Source organism: Tyto alba, unplaced genomic scaffold, assembly GCF_018691265.1.
Source record: "Tyto alba isolate M040663 unplaced genomic scaffold, T.alba_DEE_v4.0 Super-Scaffold_45, whole genome shotgun sequence".
Taxonomy (NCBI): Eukaryota; Metazoa; Chordata; class Aves; order Strigiformes; family Tytonidae; genus Tyto; species Tyto alba.
The window spans coordinates 37,528,618-37,555,304 of NW_024881321.1; the positions used below are offsets into that span (position 1 = coordinate 37,528,618).

The 26,687-nt window shown below is 44.4% G+C and overlaps 1 protein-coding gene across 2 annotated transcripts in view; it reads left to right on the plus strand.

Moving 5' to 3' along the window:
* TMEM255B (transmembrane protein 255B) overlaps positions 1 to 26,687 on the plus strand; it is a 73,746-nt gene extending 47,059 nt beyond the window's left edge. Inside the window, exons 5-9 of one of the 2 annotated variants that reach the window (XM_042806010.1) lie at positions 7,512 to 7,592; positions 11,381 to 11,466; positions 14,145 to 14,304; positions 19,841 to 19,984; positions 26,384 to 26,687. In XM_042806010.1, the coding sequence (XP_042661944.1) occupies positions 7,512 to 7,592; positions 11,381 to 11,466; positions 14,145 to 14,304; positions 19,841 to 19,984; positions 26,384 to 26,437 (525 nt within the window). In that variant the 3' untranslated portion in view covers positions 26,438 to 26,687. Of the gene's footprint in view, positions 1 to 7,511; positions 7,593 to 11,380; positions 11,467 to 14,144; positions 14,305 to 19,840; positions 19,985 to 25,275; positions 25,999 to 26,383 lie in introns of those variants that run through there. The other variant, XM_042806009.1, reaches the window with a different exon arrangement.

Genomic DNA, 26,687 nt, shown 5'->3' on the forward strand with positions numbered 1-26,687 from the left:
ATCTCTCCATAATGTTCAGGACTTTCTTTTCTAGTATTTGGACTTCCTTTCAGGGTCATAGTTTTTTACAACCTGGGGTTTTGTAGCAGCAACAGCATTCCAGATTGCTGTCAGCCAAATGCTTACAGCCATTTTATTACGTGCTTTGAGTTTCTTAAGGAATGAGAGAGATGGAGATGCAGTGCCTGTTTCAAGTACCAGCCCCTTTAGCATCCCTGACACTGACTGGAAGAGCACATCTGCTCAACCCAGTGCAGCAAAGGCCAGGAGCTGATGCCTGGCACTCCCATAAGAGCAGTCCTTGATGTTGAAGGGTGAGAAGAGAAGCCCACTGAGCCCCATGGTGGTGGTGGGCAGCCTCAGGGCACTGGGCTGTCCAAGGAGGCACCTTTCCCTGTGGGAGCACATGCCCAGAGGCTCCTGCAGTTGAGCAGTGACCCCTTTCTTCCCAGCTGCTCTCTGAAATGCAAAGGTTGTGAAAATAATGCCATTACTTACAGAAGTACATTTCAGTGAGGCATATGAGGAGTAGTATTTAATGACTATATGTAAACTGTGTGTACAAAAATTTACACCTCATGAATCATGGCTAAGGAATTCTGTTGGTCTACCGGGAGGTTAAAGATACTTTATGAAGCACAAGAGAAGATACAGGTCTGTAAGAAACTGGCCAGTTTAAAATGGTTATTCTAATTACTTTATTTTCTTTTCCATCAGTTGATGTAGGTTCAATAACTGGAAATCTGGGATTGGAGAGTTTGGGGGAGGGGGGTGGTATTATTTCAGCTCTTTTCTTCAGATAGTGAAATTATGCAAGATAAATTAGTTTTTGAAAACTTATTTGCTCCAGAAATTGCAATCTGAAAACTGAATTGCATGTTTAGCTTCCAAAGAGTAAAAGCCCAAAACAGTTGTCAAAAAAACCCACCCTTGTTTCTGATTCCAGAAAGTATCATCATGTGCTTTATGTGGGAGTTGCAAGGTGGGGGGGGGCAAACAGAAATACATGATGGTTTTGTTTCTTAAAGCTGGTACCCCTTCACTGCAGTATTGAGGATACTGACCTGTACCTTACTCCTTAATACTCATCTTGTCACAGCCAATATGGAAGCTGTTCATAACATCTTAAGAATGCACAGACTTTTTCTGTTTATGAGTGAAAGTGCAGAGATGTTTCTGTTAATCACTGCTATGAATCCCTGGGATCTCCTAGCAGTGGTCTTCCTCAGGACACACCCATCTCATTGAGAATGTTGTTTGAAAAGACTGAGAAACAGCTTTTGGTCAGAGAGACATCGGAATGGCAAAAGATCTGTAGCGTTTCCTCTCATTATTTGTACAGGGTGGGATCCAATCAGTTTCAGCTCAGATCCCCAGACTGTGATCCAGTCTGCCTGCTTTCCCAGACTCCTAATACGTTGGCAGCTTCTTTCATGAGATTCTTCTGTCTTTGGTCTGAAATCTCTCGGGTCTGTACGTTCCCACATGCCATGTGCTCTCTGATAGTCAGTGTGAGGTAGATACAGATACCTATGCTCCATCTAGCCCTCCAGAAAAGCATAAAAACTGGTTTCTGATAACCTCTACTTGTTCGTACCTGCACGCCTGCTTTCAGAAAGTTAGCAGAGAGTGGGATCTTGAAGGGGGTGATAATCTGCAGAACACCCAGCTGTTGGCACAAGGCCGAGCTGGCACTGAAGGGTTATATTGCGGTTTGCTTTTAGGATTAAACTTGAAAAATCCTGGCAGCTCCCTCTCCTATTCACTACTAACTGTGCTGCAGATGAAAAGGACCTACAAAAATGTTGTAGGAAGAAAACAGAAGATGAGAAACTTCAAGTTAATGAGCCACTAAAAACATTAGTTTGGTTTTGGACTCCTCAGTTTTATCTATAGTCATCTTTTACATGTGCCGAGGACTGTTCTGTGGTCCCCAGGCCAACTGGCATGGTGAAGACCACGTCCTTACTCTTAAAGACTCTTAGAGTCACAGGCAGTATGGCAATGTCCAAATTACTTACTGGGAATGGTTCTTGGCCCATGATTATTTTCAAACCATGCCCAGAAATTATTTTGGAAGAGTGATAGTTTGCCCAGGCCAAAGCCACACAGGCACAGTTCTAACAATTTAATGGGCCAGATGATCAAGTTTCAGTCCTGGGAACATTCCCTGGCACTGATTAATCTACACTTCTATTGATGTAGCCATGGAAGCTAAGAGTAAATAAATACCGTAATTGGAAAAAAATAGCCCTTGCTATATACTTATTTCAGTAAATTATTAGCCATGTTTTGTGTCTGTAAAGTATGGCATAAATTTCAGTCAATACAGTTTATGCTGTATCTCAGTTTTCAGAAAGTGGACTTGCACATAAGGGAGATGGAATTTTCCCTATGTTATCCAAAATATATGTGTTCTCCAAGGAAACAAAAACTGGAATAGAAAAATCTACTTTCCATACCTCAATTAAGAGCCATACAACCTCCTCCCCACAGACATTATATCAAATCCACCAAAGATACGGCTCAAAGAATACTTTCCTTACACAAATAATGTACTCCATTGCTCCCACCATCGAAGAGAATGTGGGTTTTTTATCATATGCTCTTAAAAGAAACCAACCAACCAAACCAAAAACTTCTATATTTGCACCAAATCTTCTCTTCCTTGGCATAACACCTTCCCTCTTAGCTGTCTGTTCATCGCTCCCAGGTTCTAATACACATGCAAGAAAAATATTGAAATAAAAACTGTGCAAGAACAAGAAGAGCTATAGTTTGCTCTGTAGGGTTCAAGGCTGAGGAGTCCTGATCTGCCTGAAATTAAAGGGACTTACTGGATTTTTTTTAACATCTCTGAAAATTTTCTAAACTTAGACTGATGGCAATCTGATTGTATCTGCCCGTTTTACACAAACACACTCATACATAATTAGCTAAGAAATCATCTTTTCCAGTGCTAAGAGGATTGAATAAAACCCATCCATTTTTTCTTTACATCAGTAAATAAACCCAAGCATGCAACTACATTTTTATACAATTTTTTTCCTCTTTTTGCCAGCCTACTGGTGTTTGTCCTCTGTGTATATCAGCAGAGCTCTAACCAACAGATCTTTCACACCTGCCCATTTCCAGTTCGAGTTACTCAAAGAAGTGGAGAAGGGGAATGTATTATTTGTTATATATTAATACTACACAATAATGGAAGGTGTTATATAGCTCTGTTCCAGTAACAGTGGTTGAGGAAGTTCCTGATATCAAAGGATATCAAATTAGTTAAACAGAATATTGTTGCTATATACTTTAAAGCAACTGTTAATAGATTAAATATATATATATACTTATATATATAGTATGTAAAAATAGCTCTGTATCTACCCATATTGCTATAAGCAGTAGAATCAAGTAGAATCAAGGACTGGTAGGTATCCTATATTCATACACAGTCTGCAGTGACTGATACGAAAATACAAAGCATTTCATGAGCAGCCTGTCACGAATACTTTTATAGCTTTGAAGTATGTTTCCTTTGCCTTTATTATTAGAGAGTCATATAAAATTCAGTGGGTGCTAACACAGTGTGACATACTGTTGGATAATTTTTATACATTTTTTAATGTCCGTGTGGTGCCTTATTCATATAAATGCCTTAGTAGACAGGCCACAGCACCTCTGTGGCATGAAAATGTAATTCGAATGGAAGTTTTTACCAGTGCAACCATTTGGCACTGTACCTCTACTTAAAAGCTGTGTACTTTAGCTCTTGGGTTCTGTGGGTGTCTGGATGAATTCAATGTTATCTAATCTTTTTTATTTTTATACACTCTATCATTACTCATTTATTTTGATTTGGGGTCGCCAGACTGATTGCGCATAGAAATGCATTTAGAAGAACATAGTGAATGCAGAAAAATGGCTTTACTAGTGCAGCAGGCTTGCTTTACAAAATCAGGTGCATGGAGGAAAGTATGCATGTGCATGCAAATGTATTAACTGTATTCACAGGGATTGCTTCCATGTCACAGCTTTGACCTTTTTGCTGCACAGAAATGTGAAGCAATAATAGCTGGTATGGATTAATCAATCACCTCTCTCCCCAGGCAACAGTGCTGCTTCCAGCCACAAGCACACTTGGATGAAAAGCGTGTTTGTCTTCTCCCTCAAAGACTGAATCAATAGAAGGACCTTTTTTTTTTTTTTTTTTTTTTTTTTTTAAGGAGGTGTAAAGGGTAGGAGAGCCAAGAGATCAGTGCCAGGGTGAGAGTCTTCCTGTACCTGATGGAGGCAGATTAGACAGCTCTCTCACGGCCTTTAACAAGATATAGAGGTGTCTGAGGGGAGGATCTTAGCATTCAGGGCCAGACACAGCCTCCTAGTGTGATGTGGTGGCATCCCTCGTCAGCAACCTGTAGTAAGGGCATGCATGCCCAGAGGTAAGATCAGGGAGCATCTCTCTCCAGATAATAAGGTATACATGCTAAATTCACAACCATTGATACTTTGAGAGAACTTGTTAGTGTGCTCATGTGCTGGGGTAGGCTCTGGCCCTCTTCACAAAATCACATTGTTGCTGAGGCTGGGCAGCACCTCTGGAGATTGCCTATTCCAACCCCCTCTGCTCAGAGCAGTGTCAGCTAGAGCAGGCTGCTCAGAGCTGTGTCCAGTTGGGCTTTGGGTATCTCCAAGGATGGAGACTCCACAACTACCCTGGGAAACCTCTTCCAGTGTTTAATCACCCATAAAGTAAAAAAGTTTCTCCTTATATTTGAACAGAATTTCTTGTATTTCAGTTTGTGCCTATTGTCTCTTGTCTTTTTCCTGGGCACCGCTGAGAAGAGTCTGCCTTCATCTTCTTTACTTCCTCCATCAGGTATTGATACACATCAATAAGGTACACCTGAGCCATCTCTTGCCTAGGCTGAACAGTCCCAGGTCTCTCAGCTGCTCCTCTTATGGCAGATGCTCCAGTCTGTTAATTATCTTCACGGTCCCTTCTGCACTCACTCTAGTATGTCCATGTCTCTCTCATACTGGAGAGTCAAGCACTGGACCCAGCACTCCAGATACGTCTCACCAGTGCTGAGAGGCAGGATCACCTCCCTGGGCCTGCTGCTGATTCCGTTCCTAATACAGACAAGGATACTGCTGGCCTTTTTTGTCACAAGGGCACGTTGCTGTCTTACGTTTAACCTGCTGCCCACCAGGACCGCCAGGTCCTCTGTAAACCTTCTTTCCAGCTGGTCAGTTCCCAGCCTTTTGTGGGGCATGGAATTATTCCTCCCAAGGTGCAGGATTTGGCATTTCCCTGTGGTGAACTTCTTGAGGTTCCTGTGGGCCATTTCTCCAGGCCAGGCCAGGTCCCTCTGAACAATGACACAGTCCTCTGGTGTTTCAGCCACTCCTCCCAGTTTTGTATGGTCTGCAAGCTCATGGACGGTGCACTCTACCCATCATCCAGTTCAGTAATTAAGACGTTACACAATATTGTCTCTAGTATTGATGCCTGGGGTAGAGCACTATTGAGTGGCCTCCAGCTGGACGTCATGTCACTGATCACAGCATGACTCCAGCAGTTCTGCCAGCTTTCAGTCCACCTCCCTGTCAATTTATTTAGCTTGTACTTCCCCAGCTTGTCTACAAGAAGGATTGAGAACCTCACCAGCAGGATTGAGAACACCACTTGGGCTCCACGCACTTGACTGTTGCCCCCTTTCAGGGTCAAACTGAAACTTGTTGTTGTTGTCAATATGGTGGACAGAAGTTTTTAATGGATTTGCTCCTTATGGCAGAAAAAGCCATTTTGACTGCACACTCCCCTCTCTCATTTCATCCCCATGCAACTGATGAAATCAAGCTTGGAGTATGATACTCTATGAAAGAAGGGCAGCACAGCTTTGACTGATACTGTGCTTGCTGTGCTAGCAGAGAAACTACAATCCTGTTAATTCTCACAACCAGATCTGTCCCTGGAAGTCATGGCTAAAGGCTAATGCTCTCCCCGGCCTACAGAAGAATGTTGTCCTAGTTCAAGACATGGCATGCTGTTTGTGTGGTATTTGCTTTCCCCCTAGAGAAAAAGAGTTACTGAAGCATTTTTTCTTACACTTGTGTAATATAAAAGAAATATTTTGGATTCAGGAAGCTAACCTTTCCCTAACCCTTGGGAGTTGGTTTCCAAATTTCCTTGGGTTTGCCAGAGTAATCAGAAAGGCAAACAATCTGATACATGAGCTAAATTCATTGACCTGTCTGCATTCCTGCCTAGCTCTGCGTTTTAACTGATTATGTATTTTGGGACAGCAGATTTATACAGTTCACACTTCATTATCCAACAAGCATAGAATACTCAGAAGTGATCTTAAGTAGTGCAGATCTTTCTGCAATTTCTGAGTTATTCCTGGATGGGTCATAAAGCTATAAAATGCATTGAAAGTTAATCAGCACAGATTTCTGCTAACAACTTAAGTAGTCCTTTGCTTGTAAGTTAGCATGGAAAAAGGAAATGGCAGATAGTCGGTTTCCATCTTCTGTCTTCGACATGGTCTGACTGACATATTGGAGAGCCCTTGAGTGCTTTTGAAGGCACAGAACAGGACTAGATAAGGGACAGAAAATTGAAAAATACTCTTTTTTTTTTTTTGCCAACTTAAGTCATTCTCACATTCTGCTTTGGGATAGACATCTGATCACAGATGAAGATTTGTCTTCGGTCATCAAATCCTCCCCAGGCAAATGTGGTCTAGTCCTGAAACTGACTGAGCTATGCACCCTCTAGCCTTCAGAGTGGCCATTTGCCAAGTTCAGAAACACACATCTTCCATCTGGCCAAGCATATTTCATTGTGTTCTTCCTTTATATCAGCTTGTGGGAACCAATACAAGCAAAATATGAAATATGAGCAGTGAATGCATCTTTTGCAAGAAGCATAAGTGGAAAATGAGGCAAAACCAAGCAGTGCAAATTGCTTTCCTTTATGCCTTTATTTATTCATTATTCTTTGATTTGCTTTTAGGGTTTGAAATGTGGGTAGTAAGTGAAATGCTTAAAGTATTAGCTGTTTTGCTTTGTTTTCACTGTGGACATTGTTGAAATCCTTCAAAAAGGAAGTCCCGTATCTTGAAGACAAATAGTAAGGTAATTCTTTGTGCTAGGTAAGAAACTGTGCCAGGAAAAAGAGTGACTGAACCATTCTCATAGAGCAGTATTATTTGACGTCAAGCAAGAAAGTGGTTAAATGCCAGGGGTGATGTCCTCTTAAAAGAGGTGACTGGTACAGAGAAAATGAAATGATACTCACATATCTTAGTGGCAGAGTGAGGAAGGAAAATGTAACCTTGAGGAGAGCCATTCTGGAAAGAAAGCCAACACGGGGGTGTGTGTGCCGCTTACCCAAGTGTCTGCATTGGCTTCAGCCCCACAGAGCTGTAAGCATCTGGCATGGGGACATGGGACATGGTGCCTTCACACTTCCTCCAGACTGAGTATTTTTTTGGCTGTTTTTCTCTTTGCAGGAACCCAGGCCTTTGTATAACAAAAGGTGCCAGTTTTATTCAAGTGGAATAGGATTCCTATATGATGCCTACCAGACAGAGGTAAATAAACTCACCTCATCATACATTTGTTTCTACAGTACTTTGAGGGGCTGGGGAGGAGGGAGGCAGGTGTTTGAGAGCATGTCTGTGCATGTAGGTTGATAGAAACTCTACTGATTTTTCTCACACAAGTGACTCCCCACTTGTCCAAGCCTGTGATGATTGCAAATCATTATAATTAGTGAGGTTTTGAGTCATCATCAGTGTTTCTATCCAGTACATTACTCTAGATTTGGAATGAATCCTAGTCCACCTATACTGTGGAATAGCTGTCTGGAATGTATTTGTCACACTGGCATTTTTCTCTAAGGAGGTTTTTGTAGACTTCAAGTAGAATAGGAAATATCTAAATGAATCCATTTGCATTGTCCAGAAGACTTCAAATTTTCTCTGAATTTATCCAGCACAGACCGAGAATGTCAGTGGTTTGAGTGCAGCTTTTTTATTATCTCAATAACATTAATATGGTTGGTAAAGTGCCTATACCCAAATGGCTAGCATCCTGAGAAGTCCAGATTTAATTTCTTTTCCTACTTTTCATTTTATTATTGTGGTAAATTGGTGGGAGTGAAAAGAAAATCAAGCAGAGTAGGATTGAGAACAGCTAAACAATGGTATAACTTACAAGAAGCCAGATGTTCTTCACCATACCTCCCATGGCTAAGAAAAAGTGTATGGGGAGTGTAACCATTAATAATTCTAGGCAGCTCAGCAAAGTATATTACCAGGCTAAGCAGCTAATACTCCTTAAACCTTGCTGCTAGGGCACCCCACTGTTGATTCTAGAAAATATATGACAAAAATACTTCATTGACCTCCATGCCTAAAGACCTACCCAGACAAACTTATGATCTGTGACAACAGCCTTTCCTGTAAGTTTTACTCCATCCTCTTCTAAAGTGTGCATGCACACTCAGACACAGACATGGCCTGAGATTTCTGTAATAAGTGTGTAGCTGGTGTCACACTGACCACAACTCCCTGCAGGTGACCCCAGCCTTGGGCTCCTGACCAGACATGCTTCCCCAGCTCTGCAGATTCTGAGAATGTCTAATGTTGGGCCACCCAGAGTTCCTTACTCTATTTTGGAAAAAAAGAAAACTATTTTGAAAAGTGTAGTTAGTTTATAATAACATTCTTGTCTGGTTGTGCACTGATCTAAAGTCAGCATGTGCTAATTCAGAGTTAATGATCTGCGGCATTTGAACTTGGCTTTTGCTTTTCCAGAGTTAGCCAGCTAGTGAGCAGGGGACACGCTCTGCATGCCAGGCAAACACCTAACTAGGAAGGCAGATTGTTTACTGAGTGTGAATTTCCTTCTGATTGCCATCTCTAGTCTGTGAGTGGTCTCCAGATCATGTAGTTTGTTTCGGTTCTTCTCCTTGCTCAAAGCAGAAAGCATTTGATTTTCTTGAAATTACCATAAGGTGAGAACATCTCATCTAGACAGGCACAAACAGCCAGAACATAAAAAAGATAAATGTCTGGTCACACATGCAGAATACCCACAAATGGCCTGTTTCCACCACCCTTGCTCACACCACACAGTAATTTGTTTATTTTGGTTTATTCATTGTTCTCCTGAAAAGGAATGTCTTGCTCTCTGCATATTTTAAAAATGCAGTGATAAAAATATACAACTACAGTAACTACCTTGGCTAATAATATAATACGTTTTGTAACCTAGAAGCAGCTAAAAACATGTTTAAAGTCTTGCCGATCTCCCTCTTTTGTACTTCCAGCCTTCTACAGTAAAAAGGGGCAAACTGGCCTTATTGACGCTTGGAGAAGGGAAAACTACTTTTATTTCCCATCAGAAGTGGTCCCCAAAGCCATGTATCAGAACAAACCACCTTTTTTTAGGAGCCCACTCCATCTTACGAAGCTCTCTGATCCCAATCATGCATGTGTAATGGGAAGAGGGTATTTTAACCATGCAGGTCCTAGCCATTCTGACTGCATACAGGGGGTCAAAACCAAAGGCTCAAGTTCGACTCAGTGCAAAAGCACTACAGCATCTCAACAAAATGCCTGTGGTAGAGGATGCATTGGCACACTCTGCTCCAGGATCCGTTTTCAAACTGCTTTTAGAAGTAGCCAGGTGTGATGTTTCAGTCACTTCTGAGCTGGATCTTGATTAAGCTAATGCAGTCCTTGATGGTAGCGTGCACTGATTGCAGCTCAGGCTGAGGATGGGTACAGCTGAATGTGACTTCAGGCCAACAGAGTCCTTAGCTGAAATTCCAGTAAGTTTAGACACAACAGAACAAGGTTGATGAAACGAGGTCCCATCTCAGAGTGAGATATTCTTGTGACAAGTGGGATGTATGTGTCTGTCTCAAGCTGTGAGCTCCATTTCCAAATTGCAAACTAGAGTGAGACCATCCTTTTAGAACCTAATTTCCATTTTGGGTTAGAAGAGCTGATTTGCATGAGACACTAGCCGTAGGTACAGCCTTGTCTGGGGCAGCAAAGCAATCCCAAGGTATCATTTTAACTTGCTTTTAACTTTAGCTTTGTCACCCAGCTTCTACTGCTCAAGCAAATCCTGCTAAGGACAAGCGTGGCAAGTCTGAGACCAGCTGCAATATTAACTTTCTCTGGTGCTGAATGTGTGCATTTAAGGCTTTCCTTTTTGCTGGGAACAAACAGGAGGAGTACAGACTCATCAACAGTGTCAGCTTTCACACTAAAAGGGATGCACAGATCCAGAACTCAGGAGCTGAGAAACATCTGGTTTAACACCTCCTGTAGAGACTATCCCACAAACTAAAAACATTCATGGCTAAGCAGAATTGCTTGACAGAAGCTTTTCAAAAGCGGGCATGTATTCCTAAGCATGCTCCTTCTACTTTTTCATTATGAGGAATTTTCCATTCAAGAACACATTTTATTTCTGCTCAGTGGTTACAGTACATTTTTTTTTCTATCAAATTAAAAACTATAGAAATAATGTATTTTCTGACCTGCTAGCTTTTAAAACCTGAGAGTTCCCCAGGATTTCAAAGTCAATAAAGTAAAAATCTCAGGATACAATTGGTTTGTAGTGCCAAATAGAAGTGATTAATGCTTACCACACTTAAGGAGTTGTTAAAATGATTTCTTGTCTGGCTTATGCGTGCCTACCTTTATTGTTCTAACATCTGTCCATCCCTGCAATTCCTGCTCACAGAAATAAATCTCTTCAGTTTTCTGTTCAAGAGCCTGCGGTAAATGGTACTTATTTGCTGGAGTGCTTGGATCTTCTCCGAGTGGTTTTGTTTGTGGGTTTGGAGGTTGTTCTTGTTGTTCCTAATTATTTCCTTCTTCAGGAAGGTGTTACTGAAAGGAGAGAGCTCACGTTTATTGGAAGCTGTTCAGATAAATTGGCTTCTTTGCCCATTTCTCCATTATAATGGAGTGGTATTCTTACCCACTTCAGTGGCTTGCTGTGGGATACCTCTCAAGACCCTTGGTCCCTGTGTCACAGCCATAGGGATCTACATCTCGCAGCTGCAGACCCTGGGTCCCAGCAAAATAGCACCAAGCGGTGCAGCAAAGTGCTTGAAAACTCTGGCAGCCCTGGCTGTAGGTGGGTGCTGGGGGCTCTGGGCTTCATAGTGCAAATTCCCCAAGACTCAGGGATGTCCTTATGCCCTGCAGTCGTGGATTTTGGAATCTCAGGGTCTTTCTGCACAACAGTCAATAAAACCTGATGCTGCAGTAGCTGCTTCTGTTGGGTCAGTAGGATGATTCACACGTTGCACTGAAACACTGAGAATAAAAGTCAGTCTTTTCTTTTTCGGCAGGTGACATGTTATACCTTAAACAGCAACTGCCAGCTGAAAATAAAGAGTAACACATGCTATTGCTGTGACCTGTACAACTGTGAGAAGTAAGTACCTGTGTGCAGTCAACGGCCTCCAAGAAATCCTGGGTTGTTTGGCCCTTCTCTTAAATGGTGGGGGCAGGGGGTGCCCTTAGGCCTGGAGAAGCAACACAAGGGGCTTGTGTGCTGAGCAATCCAGTTCCTCTGTGACTGAAGTCCTCATGCCAGCAGAGAAGAGGTCAAGGGTTGCATATTAGTGTTGGCATTATTTCAGGTTCTTTTTCTTCAAATATGTTCATAAGCTCTTTGCTGTGTGATCAAAAGCGACCACTCAGTCATTGCCCTGTCGGGATTTACTGTTACAATGCAATTTTTCCATTAGATTTAATGAATCCTTTTTTTTTTTTTTTCTACCAAACTGGGGCAAACAAAATGAATAGGAATATAGGTGCCCATGAGGAGAAATCATGTTGTAGGCATATACAGAGCTCTTTTGTTAGCAACAGCCTCTGTAGACATGGGATTTTACTAGATTGTCGTAAGATACAGAGGGTCTTGTGTGTGTTTTCTGAAGCTGTCCATTTTACTTCATCATTGCCAAAGCATGAGATGTCAAAAGATAAGAAAGGAAATGTCTGGATATGCTTATGAAGATCAAATGAAGGCTAGCACAGGGTTGCCATGCAGCAATTTATCAGGAGTAAAAAAGGTGGTTAGGAAGACTACATCACAGCAAAGTCCAAGGGTTTATAATGTGGAAGACAGATGAAGTCACACAACTGACTGACCCCATGGCACATAGATTTCAACTGCAAGCAGCATCATGTCTTGTCACATACCAAACAGTGAGGAGAACTTCCCAGAGCAGATCTTCTGCACACAGTATCATTTTACCATACATTCTCATGCAACCTCTGCAACCTTCAACAGTACACCTTTCCTTCTTTCTCTTTCTTTCTTTCTTGCTTGCTTGCTTTCTTGCTTTCCCTCCCCACCTCCCTCCTTCCCTCCCTCCCTCCCTCCCTCCCTCCCTCCCTCCCTCCCTCCCTCCCTCCCTCCCTCCCTCCCTCCCTCCCTCCCTGCCTTCCCGCCTTCCCCTCTATGTCATTCTCATCTTTCTTCCTTCCTACATCTCCTGTTTTGGTTTGGTTTTGCCTCCTTTTCACATGCCCACAGCCCTGAATAACCCCAGTCCTCTGTAACCCTTGGCTAGCATGCTGCCAGACATGAACATTTTAGGTGCAGAGGAATGAGGCTGGCACAATGCTTCTGCATAAAAAAGTAGCTCATGCCCAGATCCTGACTCAACTAGACAAGCAAAATGAAATTTGGGACTAGAGGGAAGTCATTTCTGCATAGGTATTTCTCATGCACACAAGAGACAAAAAGTGAGTGCCATTCTCAGCAATCCCCAGTGGACAGCAAGATTTTATGGCACTGGCATGGACAAATCCAGAGTAAAGCAGCAATCTTGCTGCTTTACAGACTTGGTAATTACAGTTCATAGGACAGCTACAGAGAAGTAGGAGGCGACACAGTCACATAAAGTGACTTGGTGTCAGCCATGCAACAGAGCAGTACACGGGCAGGATTGCAACTCTGATTTCCTCAGCCTCATGACAACTGAAGCTATAGGTTTATTTAGTTAAGCAATCAATGTCTGGGCTCATGATAGGGCCCAAGTGAACTCAACAGTAGTGGATCTGCAGTACCAGAACTGTGCCCCACAGCAAATGATTGGACATTTCCAGGAATTACTGTGCTTGGCTTGGTTCTTCCCAGAAATGTGAGTGTCTCGATGCTTATCCCTCCGTCTGCAGAGCTTTCCCTAACCACCATCCCCACTGCTGCACCAGGTGCTGGGGATGGAGGAACGGAGGGGTGAGCACAAACTACTCACTTCTGATTTCTACCATAAGCTGATAGCAATTTCCCAACAGTGCAAAAACAGACTTTGCATTTAAAACATCCTTCCAACTGAAATAGCCGTTGTAGTTCATTAGAGGGTTAGCATTAGGGCAAGTACTGGAAAGAACTGCAGGAAACTGTGGTCTCAAATTTTGCAGTAGGATATTTCTGACATTCAGTGAGACAATGAGGGTTGATTTCACAACATGCCTGATTTACAATGACCAGTGCAGTGTAGAAATCTAAACAAACAACATTTTTGGATAGTACAATCCATAATGTAAAGGCAAGTTATACTGTACTGTATTGCATCTCTTAATTTGGAACCACAGACACCATAAACAAATGCTGCCAGCTGGCAAATTCTCTCTTCCTGTGGCTGAATTAATGGTTAAGGCTAAACTTAAGCCTTTTCCTGTGTTAGAAATGATAGCAGATTTCCAGGTGAGCCGGGGAAAAAAGTAATGCTAAGCATGCTTTAGCTGGTAGCTGAATGACAAGGGCAGCATCCATATGCCAGGCCTATGTCTGTGTTCAGAGACCCTCAGCAAAAAAAAAAAAAAACCAAAAAAAAGAGTCCCTCTGGTGCATGACACTGATCAGCCAAACAGGGGTTGGTATTAGTTGGACAACATGTTTAATGCTGGCATTAGCAGAGCCAGTTTTTGTCTACAGTAGAGCTTTCTCACGTTCATCTGAGTAGTGTTTGGTGGGAGTATGGATGAAGTACTTTTGCCAAAGAGGAAAGTACACAGGAGGGATTCAAATCCTCTCATGCTCTTGATTATGTGCAAAACCATTCCCACAGCAGTGACATTGTCTGCATTCCCTTTCAGTGCAGAGCAGTCTGCCAGCTACTATGAATTCCTTGGCGTGAACAGCTGTCAGGATGTGGTTCACCTGTACAGGCTGCTGTGGTCCTCCACAGTCCTCAACATCATCGGATTGTTTCTGGGGATTATTACAGCAGCCATTCTTGGGGCATTTAAAGACATGGTAAGGCTCAGCCTTTTGCCTTCTGTGAGGAATTAATGTTCTTGTTATGAAGTGGGTTAAGTGTACAAAGGAGGAACTTTAAACATGTTCCCCGTGTGATCTGGGAGTCTGGAGTCATATCTTTAGGCTGAGCTGTTGCCAGCTGCTCACAGCTAAGTGTGTCAAGCCTGGTCAAATATGTGAATGGAAGGGGAAAGATAGGCATCTGTGTGGACAGATGCTGGTGATTCACTCAGTGGCATCTTTTTTTTCTTCTAATTCATCACTGAACATGTGGGCCAGCACAGAGTTTGAGGATGTTAGTTCATAGCTAAGATGTAAAACTCAAGTCCTAGGTGTGACTATTTAACTTTATGCATTTTTTTTCCCAAGAATGGGAATTAATTCTGAAGTACCAGTCAAGTTTTTATTTAAACAGTTGTATTCAGGTCACCTTAAACTCCTCTTTTTTTCACTAAGGAATGCCACCCTCTGACTGCTGCCTGTGCCACACCACCACGTTGTGCTGATGTGCACCACTGCATTCAGAAAAGGCTCTTGTGCTAGGAGGGATTCTGTAACACAGTGCCTCATTTGCCTAGATTTTCTGACATGTTAAAAGGGTGAAGTAGCTGTTTCTGAGATTATTACTGTCAGTGGTCATGTTTGCTAAAGCAGTGCCTAAAGACCAACCAAGTGGCTTATGATTTACTAGATGCTCAGAAGAGTAGATGGTCCCAGCCCTAAGAGCTTCCAAACTAAACAAAACAGGCGTGGGGATGGAGGTGAAATGCAGGAGCTGAAGGGAGGTGTGATAGCAGCACAGGTGACTTAGATACATGATGTTTCTGCTGACTATTGCAGAGGAGAAAGCTGAATAGAAAGACAGGTTAAAGGAAAGAAGAGAGAGATGGAGCAGGGAAGAGGAAGCAAGAGAAATGGGTGAGATGTACACCAGGGTGGGCAGACTTGAGGGAAGGGGCTGCTCAGAGCGGGCAGCCAGTTACCCAAGGACCCAGTCATACTGGAGGCCATCCAGGCCCTGCTCTGACAACCCAGTGTCCCTTAGCAAGCACGTCTGGGCTATTTACAACAAGTGTTGGGTGCTTAAAACCGTGTGACAGAGCAGGGACATATGAATTACTTGCAATTCACCTTTGTTAAGGGTCGCAAAATGTTTGCTGGAAGTACTCCTCTCTAGCTTAAGGCAAACAAGCACACTGAGCCTTCACATGTAAGAGATGCACAGCTGAGCTGTCCTTTATGTGAGGGGACTCTTTCAAGGATTTGATAACAAATTGCAGCCAGCCAGTAAAGAATTATGGCTGCCTGATGGGAGAGAGTGGAAGCAGCTTACACAGCTTAATTCAACGCCTCCCTGTGAGAGGAGCAATGGGAGAAGGGGAGCAAAAACAACCACAGTGGGAAGAGCAGCTACATGAGGAGGGGAAGACTGGCATCATCTATAGTAAATCCTTGGTAGAGCACTGCAGCTTTCCAGTGCTGCTAAGTATTTTCCCCTGCCTGTCAGAGGGGTGCAAGTGCCTCTACCACCAGCAGCTGTGGATGTTGTTCCCCTGAGATGGGGAGGGGTGCAGAGAGCCAGCCTGAGTCCATCTAATTGCCTTGCACAAACCAAGGCTTGTATGGAATTAGGGCTGATGCTTCGTAGCCGGGCAAGCTCCGGCCCAGGCACACCTCGGTGCTGCATGGGGGCCATCGCTGCACAGCTCGTGAGGGACACCAAGCCAAGGAGATGTCCCTGGGAGAACTGGAGTCTCCATGACCTGGCATGTTCCCTTGATGGGAGGCAGAGCCTGGGTCAAGGACTGGGTCTTCTGACTGGGCAGCATAAAGCCATGCAAGAAAATCGTAACAGCAGTGGACGTGCAGCTTCCTCCCAGGCTCATCTGCAGCAAGTCTGTTGGGGCTCCAGCTAAAAACCTGATCTGAATAAGCTGTTTAATGTCTCCTCTGCAGTGGGAGTGGAAAAAAAAAACCTCACTAGTTTAAGGGAAAGATGAGTTTGTGTCAGTTACCTCAGCACAGAAGCCATGATATGCTTATGAAAGTGTTACTGAAGCAGCAATCCAAAGTGCAGTGACCACTCCTTGCTCCTGCCTTTGCTTTTTCAGCGTCCTTTTGAGTGACATACCAGAGCTGGTTTGCTAATCTGCTGCTCACATTCATTACGAAAGGAGTAACACTTGGGGAAAGATGGGGGCCAAGAAAACATCAAGCAGAACAGGGAAAGAAAGGGGCATCGTCCCGAAATAAGAAAAAAAAACCTTCAAAATGTGTGGGAGAACAATTTTCTTTCTTTCAGGATGTCACCTTCCCACAGAAATGCTCACTGGCATTTTGCAGGGAGAGCTGAAAGGCCTCAGGGCATTGCTCGGAGGTTGGCTTCCAGAAAACCCAGGGCCAAGCTGACTAGTCAAATAAAAACCATCATGTTTATCTCTGGGGAGTGCCGGCAGCCAAAACTTTACAAAGGGGAGAGAGTTCGAAAAACAGTGCAGTTGCCTCTCAACCCATCACATTTCCTGGACAGAAAAAAAGAAGTGTTGTTTTGGTTGTTGTGGGTTTTCTTCCTTGTGACAAATTCCTTGCAGACCCCAGCAGCTCCCAGTGGTTTTGCAAACTGCCAGAGGGCTGTACTGGCTCAGTGGGAAACATTTCAGCCTCTCCTGACCCACCAAGTGTCAGCTCTCAGTGGCCCCTGGGTCACCCATGGGGCAGTCCTCTGTGATCTGCTGGGTGCTGGGGTAGCTGCAGTGGTTACAACAGTACCCTGCTTTTCAGATCTACAGCGTGCTTGGATATAGTCTGCCAGCTAGGCAGCTACCTTAAAGTCACCTTTAACAAGAAGTAGATTAAGGTAGAATGTAAATAGAAGTATGTACTTGAAGTATCCAGAATGGTAAAACACTGTGATTAGTTCTTAGAGAAGGCAGAGGTAAAGAAATGCATGGAAAAACTTCACTTGCTGGTACTAAGAGTTAATCTAGAAACTCCCTTCCCTGCCCTGGTATTCATCTGATGATTTGTAGATGTTTTCCTGACACACCTTGCCAAGGAATCTTCCTGCCCTGAGTTTAGAGTTGCGTTAATCAGAAGCACTGATGGTCCGGGCCAGGGGTGGGGGGTTGCTTTTTTTTTTTTTTTTGTTTTGATTAGTCTCCTTCTTAGTGTCCTCACAGGAATCTGAACGGGTCAAATACCACTCCTTTATCCCCTTTCCTCTTCCCTCACCCTGCTCTAAAAAGGAAAACAAAACCCGTAATTACTGAGCGACTTGCTATGCCTTAGCACTGGTGCAACTAAAGGTGTAGTCTGACTCTGACGTTAAAAGCAGTCAGAAATAAAACGCTTTGGCGGGTCTGTATCAGATCATCAAGCTGTCCTGCCTTGCTCTGCAGCCGCACACGCCGAGCAGCAGTTTGCATGGCCGGGTGGGGGGTGGCCAGGCAGCCCCTCCAGCCACTGCCTGGTGTCCCCATGCTCCCTGACCCAAGGTGCCAGCACCGGCAGCATGCCCTCGCCAGGTCACAGCTCCTTATTTCCTTGACTTGGGTGGTGTTTCAGTTTAAAATCTCTTCACCTACCTATTTTATGTGACTAACATAGCGTCATTACTGGAATACTTGATAAAAGCATCTAACCAGCTTCAGTACTTGCAAAATCCTTCCTTGCTCCAGGCTGAGACCAGACAGCCTGATAATAAAGTGCTTTGATCAGTGGATTTGGGGCGGATGACTCCCCAAAACTGTAGTGAGGTTCATTCTTAGCAGTTGGAGAGTGTTGCTGCTACAGATGGAAAGAACGTAAGAGGACTGAGAGAGGTTGGACGGGGCTTTGAGCACCCTGGTCTAGTGGAAGGTGCCCCTGCCCATGGCAGGGAGCTGGAACTAGATTGCCTTTAAGGTCCCTTCCGACCCAAACCATTCTGTGATTCTATGTTCCTGGGAGAAGGACAGCAGCACCCGAAGGGACCCACACCAGAAAGTTGGTGACAGATGCAGGACAGGCATCTGTGGTTCACCTTGGGCAAAACGAGTGTTTCTTGCTGTGTTTATGTCCACAGCCAGATGGACCTGATCACGCCAGGGCCTCCCTCCTCCGGGGAAGGGCACGCTCTGGGCGCAGGCCCAGCCCTGGCCGGCATGGGCCGTGTCGCTGGCCCAAACCTTTGGGTCTGCGGCAAGTTCGTTAGCGGCGTCTCACTGCTCCTGTCTGAAAGGCAGTGTGTTTGTGTTTCTCCCCACCATAACCACGCAGCAGGGCGGGTAGAAAGGAGGTGTTTTGAAGAGGGTACCTTGAGGATGGGAGACTTGCCTTCTCCCATGAAATAGGCTCTTTGCTTTTAGGCCCAGCCTTTCTCTGCGCCAGCTCCTGGGCTGCTAATTTCTCCAGGGAGGCAAGGCCTAGACTGCCAGGTAACCTCATGTGGTAGGTACATCAGTGACTTAGACAATGGTTTCCATGTACAAACACAATTAATATACGTCTTTCTCAATCACAGATCTCACACTGTCTCCAGAGGATGCAACGGTTTACGTCTCTCACTGATAAATCTGAAAGAAAATGCCAAAAAAAAAGAAAGAAAAAAAAAATCCTGGCTGCTGCTTTTAGCATTTGTCTGTCATCCACTGTATTTTATTATTTCAGTAAAAAGAAAATTCCATGTTCTCATATAGAGGAATCTGCTAATAAAAACAAAGGAGAGAAAAGAAGTCACTGGATTTGTCTCACTTTGCAAAGCAGAGGGACATTTAAATCTTCCACAGAGCTCTACTGTCCTTCACAAATGGTTATATAGCATAGGGCTTTAGGGTTTAACACAAGCCCCCCTTTCACATTTAGCTTTTGCTCTTTTTTTTTCCTCCCCCAGTTGTGTTAGCTGGTTTAATGTGAACTGTTACTTCTTCCTGCAAACCTCATCTCACATTGCAGTTAAGGGACATGCCAATAAAACCATGGGATATGATGAAGAGTTTTATGCAGTAGGAATGAGATATGCACGTGGGGGGTGGTGTTGGACAGCCAGCAGCAAATTCCATTTCACAAGCGAGAGGGGTCTGTGAAAGAAGAGCAAGTGATCTGGAAAGGGAGGAGTTTGTCGAACTGTGTTGGAAAGCAGAGAGGAAAGACATGAGGGCATCAGGTAGTTGCTCTTGGGAAGAGTCTGCAGCAAATTGCAAAGGGCTGGGTGTTTGGTGCTGGAGTGAATAAGAAGCGGCAGTCAAAGCTATGTGCTGTGCTCTTCGGGGTGTCTCGGGTCTGGAGTCCTGCCAGTGCTTCTGTAACTGGTGCTAGGGAAGCACCAGCAGTCTTTTTCCAAGGGAAGATTAAAATAGCTGTGTATTTCTGGTCAGAAAATTCACTCCAGATACACCCTCTTCTTGTTCTGTTTGCTCCTTGTTTTTCTGTAGTACCTCTTCTGTGTTGGAAAAGAGAAAGTTGATAAATTGCCTAGTTGCTTGTGTTATGACCAGTTCCTGCTCCAGCCCCCTCTGCACTGTGTTGATATATTGTTGTTTTCTGTACTCAACAGGTACCTCTGTCCCAAATTGCTTTCAGTGCTGCACCTCCTCCTCAGATCCTGTACAATCCCGCCCAGCAGATCCTGACATACGCTGGGTTCTGTCCTTCTGCAGCAACTATTTCTACATATCCAACCTACCCGTTACCTCTTCAGGTACAGTACAAAATGGCATCCTTCTTACTCCACCAGAAAAGCATAAGCTCAGTACAAACTGCAGTGGTAAATCTTGGCTCCTGGGGGTTTGAAATGAGGCAATGAAGTTGGATCCCAACTCACGGACTCATCTCTGGGATGACTTAGTCTGGGTTTATTCTCAGATCTCAGGCTTTCTCTGGTTGTCCTTTGGACTCTGTCTGCTGACCAGGAATCCCAGTATGGGATTAGACCTGTGCTACAGTAGCCATGAAGGTGAACACAGCCCCCATGTTGGACAAGATAAAGCCACAACAGAGGCATCGGGGAAGCCAAAGGAAGCATCTGATACACACAGTATTTGGTAGAAAAATTTACACACCTTGCTCTTAATATGGAGATAAGTAGATTAGGACTCATCCAGATGGAAAGGAGACAAGAAAGGGGAGGAAATAAGAAGTCTGTGAAACTGAATGATACGGAAAGGATTGTGAATGGATATTAGTGATAACTTCTAATCACACAAAATTTTGGTTGCCCCAGTAAAGCTATTGGGTGGCAAGATAAGCCAGAAATAGGAAGTGTTTTTACACACCAGAGAAGATTCAAATGCCACAGAATGTTGTGGAAGATTATAAGCGAGGGGTTAGGAACATCAGCTGCCGTGAAATACTGGGATGCAGGTGCCACTAGCAGCCCAGCAAATCCCCAAATGGCTGCCTGCCACGAGAATCAACGGGGTCTCACCAGAAGATGGAGCCCTTTTTCTTTTAGCTCCCTATAAGCATCTGCTACAGGCCACCACTGGGAGACAGGTACAGAGATGCTGTGGCAGTTGGTGGAGGTTGGTGAGCCTTACTGACCAGAGGCAGCTGGCCTGCAGGAAGGAGAGAAAGCTGCTGGAGGTGAAGCTTTCTCCCCTTGTGGGAGGGGGATACAGCATGAGCTGAGTCTATGCTGCTTCGCCTCCTTCAGAAGGATTAGGTGCAAGTTGTGCTCCAAGCCTGTGCTGCGTCCAGCCAGAGCTGGCCTGGGAAATGCAGGGAGCGGTGCTGAGGATGCTGTTTCCTTTTTTGGTTTGTTTGTTTGGTTGGTTGGTTTTTGTTTTGTTTTGTTTTGTTTCGTTTTGTTTTTTTTTTGTTCCCCCCCCCCCCCAGAGTGAGGTGAAGAATGTAGGGTGAGCTGGTAAATAACTGAATGCACTGAGACCCTAGAGCAATCATAGGAGTTTTTAGATTTTTTTTTTTTAAGGCACAATAAGACTGTTTTGTTCCATCCAATGGCTTGTTATACTTTGGCTGTGTAATGCTAGACCAGTGGGTACCGCAAGTTTTGCAATACTTCTTGACTGAAAACACTGCATGTTTAGCATAAACTAGCTGTGGAGCAGCTGCCCACAGCCTCCTGGGTTCCATCTGCTCAGGGCCAATAAGCTGCCAGGCACAATTACTGGCACATGATGATCATCCACACCAGTGAATTGTTAGCATACTCCTCCTATGGGTTTGGCCCAGACCACCTGACAGTCTCCCAACAACACTCAGGAATGGGTTAGAAGACAGCAAGGACAATGGATTGTTCCCGGTAGATAGTGTGGATACAGGCAATCACACTGGTTTGGTGGTAAGAGTTCAGCTGTAGGGATTTGATATGTGCTGTGCCAGTTGGCTTCACAGCCAGAGAAGAGTCCTTGGCACGTCTTATTTATTAACATAAATGGAGCCAGGCACTTTTTGAGAGCATGGGTTGGGAGGAAAAAAGAACACCTCTTTGTTTGCTTTTAGTTGAAAAGCTGTGCTGTTCTGCAGAGTTCAGTCAGCACGTAGCCAAGAGTAGAGAGAGAAGGGGATAAAAACAGATGAAAGAAAGCAGTTCAGCTGAAAAGATGCATGTAAGTAGTCATGAGGACCAGTTGCAACTATTCAGTCCTATGTCCAGTGAGAAACAGAAATACATTATATTTACCCCAAATTCTTCACTGCATTCCAAAATAAACACAGTTCTTTTCCTAGATTTCTACTTTTTCTAAGAAGTGTGTTCATTTGTCTTCTCTCCATAACATTCAGAGGCAGACACCACCAGCTGTCCCCAAGCCAGGAGAAGTCAGCAAGAAGCAATGGGCTCCAAAAGGGAAAGCGTTTAAACCTTTTCCTTGGGAAAAAAAAAAAAAAAAAAAAGGCAAGCTGCCTTCCTCATTTATGAGCTCATTATGTTGTAGTTTGGAAAGAAGTAATTTCTGCATCGCTGTATGAGTTAAAAAAATCATAATAAACTTACTCAAAGCTACAAACAGTGAGTGTTAGAAGCAGGCCCAGTTAGGAACAGCCAGGAGCTTAACCGTCATCTGCTTCCATTATTTCAGAGCTGTGGGCTGAATCCATAGGGCTGGGGGTCTTCATGACCCATCTGAGTGCTCCAAGCAGTGCCCAGCTGCTGGATTCAGGCCTTCACAAGCCCTGCTCAGCTGATCCTAGTCCTTAAGGCAACTACAAGCCCCATTGCTGGGATTCATCTGGCTAAATGTGGGGGCTGTTGGCCTGTAGGAATCTAGTGCTGCCTGATAATGAGATCAGGTAGCCACCTGGCCCCTGGTGCCACTCCAGGAGGGTTCAGGTCCTGTAGACCCTGTGTCACATCTGTGTGGATGTCTGGGATATCTCATGGCACCCCAAAAGGGCTGAATGCTTACATGGGGGCAACCGAATTGAGCTGTAGCTGTCCACAGTGTAGAGGACCCTGCCTGAGCTGGTCTACCCTTTAGAGTCCACAGAGAGAGCCACACGTGGATGGATTATCTCAGGCTAAAGATTTATGATGTAAATGCTACAAATGCACCCTAAAGGCCTTTCCACTGACTAGGGGTGGGATTCAGTTGCTACACGTCACTGCGCTTAGATATCTATGTTCTCAAGTCTTCAACTGAGACCTCAAAATCTGAGGCTGAACTCTACCCTAAGGGTGCAGTTCCGTCGCCTAAAGACATGGTGTCTGAGATGGCCTGATGATCACAAGGCACCCTTACAGGGCTGGCTGATGTGGGCCAAGGTCTACGTGACATTCACACATATTTCTGGAGCAGCTGGCAGAGGGTGCCCATGGGCATCTCAAACAGCATAATGTTTTGGTTCCACATAGGCCAAGATCCACATAAGGGCCCCAGGACACACTTCTTTTCTCAGCGTTCCCTTTGGCTCACCAAAGCTTTGTCTAAAACTGTTCCTAAGCTGCTTCTATTCACATTGCCCTGCACCTGCCCCCAGGTGGGGCAGGGTCACACACACATGGTGGCTCAGTACAACAAAAGGAGCAAAACCTTCTTCAGCTAAGAGTTAGGGAAAAAAAAAAAAATAAAGTGATTTCATGCCAGTTGATGAAGTAAATCAGTTAACAATCAATTCCCAACTAAAAACTCTAGTTTGAAGCCTCACCTCAACCAGAGGAAATCCACAGCCATAATTCCTCCTCCTGGGAACGCAGCCCACCTTGGGTTAGTCTGGTGTGCAACAAGCCTAGCCTAAGGGCAGCCCTGGCTCGCATGGACTGAAGCTCCATTAGCTCACAGGCTACGAACCTGAGCAGCCTTTCACCCGTAGCTCCCACCATTGAGCAGATTCATTCCTAGTCCTCTGCTGAATCCGGTATCTCACTGAACAAATCCTTGCTGGAGAGGCGAACAAGGTCTTTAAGAAAAATCACAACCTGAGCTGGTGGTAAACGCTCCTCAGTTCACCTCATACTTCCTTGTCCACAAGCAAAAATCAGCCAAATGCAAAAAAGAATGGGTGATAACAGGAATGCATTTTGACTGGGGTGTAACTAGCGTTTCTTTTGTTTACTGTGGCATGTGCTAACAAAATCACTCATCCCTTACTGGTGCAGTTCAGTCACAACTAGTCTCGGTAACAGGCCTGCCAACTGGTCAGGTAAATGATTAGCTGTGCAGGGACTGGTGGTGATGACAGCAGTAAGGGTTGTGCCAGCCGTTCCTGCCAGAGGAGAACTCATTACAGAAGCAATTCCAGGCAGATGGAAACAGTGGCTGCAGCATGAAGGGGGGAGGGAAGCAACAACTCCAAAATAAATAAAAAAAAAAAAAACCCAAAACCACAACAACCAAGTTTGGAGCTGATCTAGCTAGCAGGTCTGTCAGCATACCCGCACTGCTTCCTGGAGAGTTAAAGGGCATCATCACCCTTCCTATGGGGTCATCCCCATTCGCACTCAGTAAGTCACCCTGTGGTACAAATGCAGGGCACCATTCTCCTCGCCATGGGGGTCTGACCCAGCGCAGCAAACCCTTCTCACCCAGAGCCCCATGGAGAAGCCAGGTGCCGTGGCATGGGGTCTGCCAGCCCTGGGCAGCTCTGAGATGTCGTTGTCCAAGGGCCAGCCCTGGTACTGGCCTTCTAGATGGTGACTGTTAATTTTTTAGCAGCAGGGAGCAGCATTTACTTGCCCGGATTTTTCATTTCCCTTGAAAAAGATCCATGCTTGGTATTTTTTGTTTTATTTTTTAAATTCCAGGCACTTTAGGCCGGAAACCTGAGGGGAGCTGAGCACAACCCTTCTGATAAAGCCCACTGACTACTGGCATGTGCTGACATATGAGGGGAGGAGTGCAATCCTGACCCTCTTGAATCAGTGTTAAAACTTGGTTTAAAGCAGTGGCAGGATTTTATCCACAACATTAGTCACTACATACATTCTTTTAACAAACTCTGCTTGTTCCTGTACATGGGCTGCTGCCTAAACTCACTCCATTTTTCGTGCCTCTTTCAGCCAAAGCCCCATTACAGCTGAGAGCCAAAGTGAAAGACCTACAGGGAGACACATGCCTACCTGTAAAATTTTCTCTTAAGAAGAGTCTGCATTTGGCACAGGAGTAAGACCTTGCGTTTATGCAAGTATTTTAACTGAGATTAATTACATCTGAGATAATTGAAATTTCACAGTGATTCCTGGAAACGAGCAGCTACATGTAGCCTCATCAGCCAGTCGGGTGCAGAGCCTCACCCAGGAAGCCAGAGCATCTTTGCCTGCAGAAATTCCTGTCCTGCTCCATTGCCTGGCTGTACGTGCAATGTCTATTAAAAATGACTCGGGTTACAGATGGGATCTGTCTTGTTTCATCAGATACCATCATTGCTATACTTAAGCAGGTGCTTTAAAACTAAAGTGAGTGTTGTGCTGCAATGCATGGGAAATTTAATCATGGGGCTTATTATATAACACTGACATGGCAAACAACGCAGAGGTGGAAATGGGGTTGTAATCTTTTACTGAAGAAGGTATTTTTCTTTGACTATGTACAGGCTGCCAGCAATTTTGCAGGAACATCATCTACTGACATTTCCTTATCAGAAGAAACTCAGCCTCCATCTCAGTCCAGCTCCAGCTATGGCCTTCCGCCCAACGCTCCAGCTCTCTATACACCGACTTACTTCTTGCCTGGAGAAAAGCCCCCACCATATGCACCATAGAACAAAGAATTTATTTTAGGTAGCTGGTAGGCTTTTATTTGGGTTTTAAGAAACCACTGGAAACTGTGCTGTGCAGGCACTAGACTTCCCAAGGAACCCACCACAGAGTGTGTTACGGCCACTCCGCTTTTACCGCATCTCACTGTGAGCAGAACAGAACCCTGGAAATCTAAGGGCACATCCACCAAAAGGCACATCCACCAGTGGGGTGACCAGTTCCCACCCAGTTTGCTTGCAGTCAAGTGCAGTGTTGCTTTCTGGCTGCTGTAAGGATGAGATGTTTCCTTCTTGGTGCACTGCAGAATGATTTTCTTCAAGAGGAGAAATGAAGAAAACATTCTGGATACGTGTTCTGCTTTCATAAACCAATATAGAGGGGTTTAGCCTGTGTTGTCTGAGTGGGTAGTCAGGAGCTCTCCGAGTCACTCATTTTGGGTAGGAAGAGGCCAGATGTTTGTTTGCTTGTAGTATTTATTTAATAACCCTTTTTGGTGAAAGTGCTGTACCAATAAAAAAAGTGTGGCAAGTATTTTACAATAAAATTGACTGTGTATATTTATACTGTACTTAAGGCTGTGTATATTTGTAAGGACACAGAAGCAAAAGAACAGAGGAATATTTCCCTCTTTCAAGTTTCAAACAGAAAGGTTAATTTTATTTGGACTATTTTATCCAAACTTTGTGCCAGTCTAGTCCGCATAGTAAGACATCATGTCAGTGTGCAATGTCTAGACAGGTATTTTAACCTGCACTTGAGTGTCTGAATTAATTAATTTCCAGTCAAGCAAACCACAACCAAAACCATTCTATGTTAAACCCCAGTTATTTATTTTTAAACTGATCAAGACCTGATCCAGGCATTTTACAATAACTGAACCACAACGGACGAAGGCTCAGAATTCCTTCATAATTTTTGTTTATTTTCTCTCCTACTGCATAGAGACAAGAATACAATGACAAGACTAAGCAGCGATACCTGCAGCAGTGCCACTGACAGGAGCAAGGTCCTGTCCGTGCCCCCCTCGCTGTGCAGCATTTGAGCTGGGATCCCTCTCAGCACACAGCTGCCGCAGTTCGGGGCAGGAGTGGCTACACCAGCATGAAAACCCATCAGACTGCGGCATCCCTTTGGCTCCTGCAGGAAGGGTGGTGGTGCTGCTTGCTCTATAGATCTTACAGTCTAGACAGCAATGAAGCTATAGAAATTTCCTGAAAGGCCAAAGAGCAGAGCAGGGAAAGGAAGG